Here is a 7862-nt window from a genome sequence, read left to right on the forward strand (position 1 = left end):
CCTCTCGCCACGTTGCAGAAGCATTCTGGAAGCCGGGATGAAAAATCGCTCGCGATGAGATGGATCGCCATTCCACGGCGTGCACCGATCGAGCGGAGGCTTCGGTCACGCTCGTATTTCAGTGGCGCAGGAAATGGATTTCTTGTCGGATCCGGGTGCCGCCGGGTGTACCGGGAGGCTTCGGAGGAAGGGGAGAAGGCGGAGGAAAGGGTTCACCGGAGCGGGCCCCGCGGGTTCCACGCGATCGAACCCGCGGATAACCTCGGAGAAAATGCCGCGAGGCGAGAACAGATGAAACAAAAGATAGGACCGAGAGAGTCGAAGCAGAGGTTCACGGAAGACAAGCTCGATACGTGGAAGACGAGCAGCGAGCGGGGATCGAGCGTTCCCAGGGGCCCGGAGGCCCGGATCCAACCCAAGGGGGCCCCCGGTTTACGGTCGCGAAGAACGATCCGCGGATTTTTCCGCGCCCGTTCCGAGAAGCGTCGTGGCCGGCGCGTTTTCTCGCGGACGAACGAGTCCACGGGACGCCATTAGCCGGGGCCCGGGCGAAAATTATGCGTAACGGGACCGAGAAGACGGCTGTTTCGAGATCGGGGGATTTGTCCTCGGACGGGCCCGTTAGCTCGCAAATAACGCCGACGTCGACGCGCGCTCGCGCGCGCGCGAATCGTCCCGGCCGAGGAAATATTAGCTGCAAACATTTGCCTCGCGTCGCCCGCGGCTAAACGACGGGCCGCGGAACGCGTGCGAACCGTTCCGACACGCGAGGCGATTTTTGCGAACGCGTTTCAATAGCATCGCGAGCGATCGCAATGTCCGTCGGGAGCCGATTCGAGAGAACGCGAGCTCGGAAGCTCGCCGGGGGCAGCCCCGGGAATGACAACAAAGCCGGGGCGCGCGGGGCGGCGAGGTTCCGCGCGTTGATTTACGGCCGATCGAATTATGACGATAAATCGCTCGATCGTCGCTCATTAATCGCAACGCAACGGGCAGACCGAGCAATTCACTGGATTTTTACGAGCCCCGGCGCAAGGAGCGCCGGCGGTACCTTTGAAAATCTCACGGTGCCGAGCCGTCCCGGGACGAGCGCTCGGTTAAGTGTAATTTGTACAAGATCTCTCAAGAGGTGAGAGAAGTTCGCGGTCAAGGCTCCTCCGTTCAAGTCATTGACATCGGCTGCTAGCACGAACAGACTGATGTTGCCCATTACAACGGCTGGCTAATAAAACAGCCGAGAAATTCGTCGTGCAGTCGTCTCATTGTCGCGAGCGAGCGGCTACCACTACCATCGCCACCATCACCGTCATCGAGGGTTGCCTGCTTTTGCGATCGAACCAGGAATCGTATCGTTTTCTATTTATTCGTCCAACACGGCTTCCGTTCGCTCGGAGAGCTTCCGCGATTCCAGTTTATCTAAATAGGGCTCGCAGGACTGCAAAAAGGTTAACGTTTCTCGGAAGTCGTGCGAACGCGAGGTACAGATATTCCAGGAGAGCGATGGGAACGCGAGTTCCTAGGGGGACCTGGGGGAATGTCCGGTTGGGCTAAACGCCGTCGTCCCGTGATCGCGGCGGCTGAAAAAGTGGACCAACGTGCTCGCGACGGAACGGTAAAAAGCCTGAAAATCGAATATTCTTTGTCGCGCGATGGGAATATCGCTTTCGCGACTGCCATCGTCGCGGCGGTTTCTCGTTCCCCCCTCCCTCCCTCCGCGAACTTTTTAACCGGCTCGAATGGATCCGTGACGAGGCGCCGATCGGTTCTCGAAATAGAGATAAAGGTAACGGCACCGTGTTTAGCGGATCGTCGAGCGTTCCGTGTCCATCGTTCCCCCCGGTAATGACGTTCGCGGGGCAAAACGTGCGCGCAACCACTATCATTCCGTTTCAATAGGATCGAGCCGCGGCGAGCGCTCTCGACGATTTCTTCCACCGGTTTCTTTCTTCGATTCGATCGGGCCCCGCGTTCCTCTCGGAGCCGCCGGACGAAATCTATTATCTCCGATGACTGTTGTTTTTCGACGGTTTCTACGAATGCTGCCCGGTGAACGTCCGCGCGCGCCGCTGGTACGCGTCGCCGCGATCGCGCCCGAGCGCGATGCGTCCGCGGATGCACCGTCACCGCGAAACCCTCGCGTTGCTCTTATTATTCGCCGACATCTGCCTCGAAAGGAGATACCGATCGTTACGCAGCTATCTCGGACGTGTCGAGCGCGCGCGGCCGCGCGACCGCGCGCGCGTTTCGACTACCTTAAACGCCGGAAGCGATTACGAGGCGTCAAATTGCTAATGTTTCTGTTACGTGGCCGATGTCCCGATCGGAAGGATCGATCGCCGATTCCTGTCCACGGGAACGCGTGCGCCGATTGCTAATCTCGAGCGACACATCGTCTTCCCGTCGCCGCCGCGCCGGTTTGCGAGTTATTTTTATCGTTGGCTCGTTTCGTTTCTAGCCGATCGATCGATCGTTTCGATCCGCTGTGCACCGATCAATTCGTAATCCTCGACCATTTGGAGCTTCCGAACGATGACCGAACGAATCGTAACGAGTCGCGCGAGCAATTTATATCGGGACAGCACGCGATTAGCGTGTGGGATTTTCCGAATATTTCGGGCGAAATCGCGGGCCGTGCTTAGTATTCGTGGTGTCGGGCGGCTTGTACATCTCGAAACAATGTCAAGACGACGACGACAGGTAGCAAGGCCCCGTCGTTGTCAGGGGTCCACGGCGAGTCGCCCCACCATTAGCTATGCGCGACGCGGAGGCGTCACTTCCTCCGGACCGACTTCCGGCCGCCGGAAACGTCCTTCTAACCGCGGCTGAATCCTTAAATGAAGACGATCTCTGACAAGGCCTTTCTCCGTCCCGCCACCGACGTGCGCCGCGGCGACCGGTCGCGGAACCGCCCGGGAATTCTAAGACCTCGGCCGAAGTTCCCAGAAGCTCCGTTTTCGCCGCCGGTTGCACCATAGAAATCGATGCGAGCACGGATAATAAACCCGGGGATCGGTCCCGCCGAGTGATCGATGCGCGGTTAACACGATCGAAGAGGGCCGCCGAGCGCGCCCGGTTTCTCTCGACGAAAAAAATCCCCGATTTTTCCCTGTCCAGCGAATCGTGCCTATCTCGGGGAGCGGCGTAATGACCGCTCCCATTGGTTCTCGCCGAGACGAGAATACATGGTAACGAGTTACACTTTCGATTTGATTACAGTAATCGATACGGATTAACTAACGAGGACCTGAACAGGCGGTGGAGCAACCCGAACCGGGTGCTCCATCCGGTGATCTACCACACGAAAGGACTGATGGAGTACTGCACGAGGGTGCTGCAGCGACCTCCCCACGTTTTCGTCGACTACCACGGCCATTCACGGAGGAAGAACGTGTTTCTCTTCGGTTGCTCAAGGTCGGGTTCTTGGAGCGCCGCGGACAGGGCGAAACCGGACCAGCCGGTGCAGTATTTGGTAAGGGACGAAAGAGGATCGGCGGCTAGGTGTAGTATTTTTAGATCGTAAGGCGTTACGAGCGTTACGCCGCGTCGCCCCACCGCCATCCACCATGCATCGCCGTGCACATGCACCGCGTCTCCTCGCGCCTCCTCGCGTCTCCTCTCGTCGTCTCCTCTCGTCTCGTCCCGTCTCGTCGCGCCGGGCTTGATGCATCGCGAACGGTGATCTAGCGCGATCTACCCAGCCCGATTCACGATCGAGCGAGCCACGCCGCGAGGACGCCGGCAATTTTCAGCAAACGAGATACGACTGTGCCGATTCCGTCGATCCAACGCGGTTGGACCGAACAATGCAAACGAATTTAACCGTAGCGAATGCAACTGTATTTTCTCGCGAAAATGCGCCGACGATTACAATCGAATCGACCGTCGTATATTAACCCTTAGCGTTCCGCGCGTTTCTCGAGTACCGCCTACCAGCAATTTTGGAGCGGAGCGCCCGAGATAAAGGAAGTCTTATTTCGAGCGGAAAAGATTACACGTCCTTGCGAATGCATTTTATTTTATTTATTTTATAAGTATACATTTTTCTATTGTAAGTAAAAGATAAATTTTTAATTCTGTAATTCACCATGGTGCGATATCTTTGGTAACAATCTCCCATGTGCATTCTGGGTTTACTTGGACAAGTGTCACACTATTCACTTTGCCAAATAGAGTTACTAGATATTTCTTTCAAGTTTAGAACATTTTCTGCGTAATTGTTGGTTTCCTTTATAATTTCGTTCACCAATTCGTCCGTGAAAAATAATTTAAAATATTGTATCGGCTGTTCGATGTTTGTAGGAACTTGTGGTCCAACGACCTGTGGCAATACACCAAAAGGTATTCTATCTGGAATATCTAATTTTCACTTTCGATAATTCTCATTCTTCGTTTCTTTGGTAGTATAATTTCGCTACTACTACTCGAAGCGTCAGAATCATAACCAACATTGTCTTCCACAATGTCTTTTAACTCTTCAAAATCAAACACGTCTTCGATATCGCTGGGCTCTAAATTCTCATCGTAATATTTATTTTTCTCCATGTTGCTAACCATAGAAAAGGTCAAAAAATGGTTTAATCGTAATGGTACAGACTTGGCACGTTTCAACTACAGATAACAATTGCTAACGCCGACGATAACGTATGCTAAAAACATTTGGCTCCGCAGCGGAGCCTTCGGAGTTACGGAACAAATGACAAATGTCTCCGTAGCGGAGCCTTCGGAGAGCGCTAAGGGTTAATCTCGATCACGTTGAAATTTGCGCAATATTGGAGCGTCGAAATTTGGTGCACACATGGGACACGTAAACACCCATTGGCGCACGCGTGCCTTCCACTGATGCATCTGCGTTTCAGATGTTGCCGCACCTCATGCAAAGGATATCCCCGGCGTTCGCATTGCCACTGTGCTCGTTCAAGGTCGAAAGGAATAAGGAATCCACCGCCAGGGTAGCCATATGGCGGCAGTTAGGCGTCTCGAGGTCTGTGCAACGATGGATGGATCCTTCCAACGATCGATCGATCCATCCATCCATCCCCGTTCAAGCGTACTTTATACGCGACAGTGATTTAACTTCCTTCCGCTCTGACACTTGGTTTCATTCGACTGTTCAGAAGCTACACGATGGAGACCAGTTTCTGCGGATGCGATCAAGGCGTGTTGGCCGGCTTGCACCTGGACACGAGACATCTGAAAGCGGTCGGCCAGGACTTCTGCCAGGCCCTCTCGATGATGAACGAATGCGGCCAGGACTGGGGCATTGACAAGTATGTTAACAAGCTGTATTGTTAGCTTTGCCGATCCCGCAGGTACTTTGGTTCCCGGGATACAGTAATGTCTCCCTAACTGACGCTCGGATCGCGCACAAAAATGAACAATTTGGGAAGAGGAGATACGATGATTCGAGCTTTGCAGCTCGTTTTTATAATCGTTGACAATTCGTTACTATAAAAATAAACCGCAGGGCTCGAATAATCGTATCTTCACTTCCCAAATTGTTTATTTTTTTGGTCAATCTGAGCGTCAATTAGAGAGACATTATTGTACAGTAGTATCTCCCTTACTGACCCTCAGATTGTGCACAAACATGGATAATTTGGGAAGAGGAGACACAATTATTCGAGCCTTGCGGCTCGTTTTTATAATTGTGGACAATTTATAACTATAAAAATAAACCGCAAGGCTCGAATAATCGTATCTTCACTTCCCAAATTGTTTATTTTTTTGGTCAATCTGGGCGTCAATTAGAGAGACATTATTCTACAGTAGTATCTCCCTTACTGACCCTCAGATTGTGCACAAACATGGACAATTTGGGAAGAGGAGACACAATTATTCGAGCCTTGCGGCTCGTTTTTATAATTGTGGACAATTTATAACTATAAAAATAAACCGCAAGGCTCGAATAATCGTATCTTCTCTTCCCAAATTGGCCAGTTTTGTGGTCAATCTGGGCGTCAATTAGAGAAACATTATTTTACAGTAATGTCTCCCTTACTGACGCTCGGATTGTGCACAAAAATGGACAATTTGGGAAGAGGAGATATGATTATTCGAGCCTTGCAGCTCGTTTTTATATTTCTTGACAATTCGTAACTATGAAAACGAACCGCAAGGCTCGAATAATCGCATCTCCTCTGCCCAAATTGTCCATTTTTGTGGACAATCCGAGCGTCAATTAGAGAGACATTACTGTAGCGTGGTCGACAGGACGGGAAATCGGGATGCTGAGAAAATGTCCTTGAAAATGTTGCACACGAGTAGCCGAAAATCAATTGCGCAATTCAATGCATTGCCACCATCCTCGGAATATCTTCGATGCACAAAACATTTTCTACGCGAGTGCAACTTGTTTTTGGAAACTTGGCTAAAATATGGTAATCATGGGGCTGAGAGAATGTTTACAGGGTTTAGATATGTTCGGGAAAATTTTCTGCAAATGTACCATGGAAAGAAAGTTTATTAATCGTTGTACGCATCGTGAACGGATATTTCTTACCTATTTCGCCATAAGATACAACGCAAACTGCGGCACGAATTAGCTGCCGCGGCGGGAACGCTTGTTAAAACCTTAATTTTGTGACATCATCGGCATAATATCTACGCTTTTATGATTTAAAACTCTAGAAGTGGCTTCTAACGAAGCGTTCGTAATAACCTTCCGCGTATTCGATGTCGGATTTATTAGTTATCAACGTTTTTCAGTTTTATGTTCCAATATTGAATATCGCAGCAAATGATTTGTGCCGCTTCTTCCATAAGAAGCAATACAAATTCCGGCACGAATTTTCTGCTGCTTTCGAACGTTCGGGTAGCGCCAAACTTTGTAGTGGCAAAACGCCAGAACCGTTCGCCAAAATTATCCAGAGAGGATAAATTAGATCTCTCACAGGTGGCGCCACTATGGCAAAGCGAAAAAAAATGTCAAATTTGCAGGAAGTTGTGCGAAAAAAATCATCTGCGTGAGAAAACTGGAAACTACTTATAAAATTAATTTGCGATAGATACCGCAGTTTTACAGATTACGGGCTGACTTTATTTCAAGTGAATAAAGATTTTCTAAAAAATTTTCGACGGTTGGTATTTGTTTACAAGTTTGAGCGTTTCGCGCTACTGCGCGGATTGGCGCTATTCGGACGTTCGAAAGCAGCAGAAAATTCGTGCCGGAATCTACATAGCTTTTAACGGGAAAATCGGGAAGGAATCATTTGTTCCGCAATTTGATATTTGAATAAGAAATGAAAAATTGTTCCTAACTATATTTAAATTACAACTTAAATATACGGAAAATCATTAGAGGAACCTTGACTAGGACTCGCTCTTCTGGGTGTTTCAATCATGAACGTGAACATACGATGCCTGCGATGTCGAAACAATTAGCGATTAGTGCAGGGTTCTGCGAACATCGAGTTTCTAGATAATGATTCATGATTAATGTCTGTTTAATGGAGTGATTCTTGAACGCAGGTCGCCGGAGGAAGCCTGCTGTCCGCAGAAATGCATTTCCGAGAACTCGAAAAAGATTTTGAAATGCATTCAGGACAGACCGGCGCTGTTTCATACCGCCGCGATTCTTTAGCAAACGAATACGTAGACGATTTAAGGCAAGGCTGATTTACGTATATGCGAGCGAAGCTTGATTAACTGTTATTCCGTTCGAAATCGCTAATTAACAACCGCACGCGAGAGCCCGTATCCCCGGATAATTCATTCGCCGACAACCAATGACGTATTTAACATCCTCCCGGCAACATTCCGATGGCATGTACTCGCGCGAGTTCGTTTAATATTCGCTAGGCTGCGGATTTTACGCTGCTCGATAAGCACTCGAAGCGACCGGACTAGCGTAGACTAGTTTACAT

General features: G+C 50.1%; 1 protein-coding gene across 12 annotated transcripts in view; it reads left to right on the plus strand.

Annotated features, from left to right (window-relative positions):
* The window catches only part of LOC117221831 (cytosolic carboxypeptidase 1), a 50104-nt gene that overhangs the window by 41204 nt on the left and 1038 nt on the right, over positions 1 to 7862 (plus strand). For 11 of the 12 annotated variants that reach the window (XM_033473095.2, XM_076523401.1, XM_076523403.1 and 8 more), the window contains 4 exons: positions 3217 to 3469; positions 4857 to 4981; positions 5115 to 5267; positions 7468 to 7604. In XM_033473095.2, the coding sequence (XP_033328986.1) occupies positions 3217 to 3469; positions 4857 to 4981; positions 5115 to 5267; positions 7468 to 7579 (643 nt within the window). In that variant the 3' untranslated portion in view covers positions 7580 to 7604. The remainder of the gene's footprint in view (positions 1 to 3216; positions 3470 to 4856; positions 4982 to 5114; positions 5268 to 7467; positions 7605 to 7862) is intronic. The other variant, XM_076523406.1, reaches the window with a different exon arrangement.

Source organism: Megalopta genalis, chromosome 7, assembly GCF_051020955.1.
Source record: "Megalopta genalis isolate 19385.01 chromosome 7, iyMegGena1_principal, whole genome shotgun sequence".
NCBI classification, from domain to species: domain Eukaryota; kingdom Metazoa; phylum Arthropoda; class Insecta; order Hymenoptera; family Halictidae; genus Megalopta; species Megalopta genalis.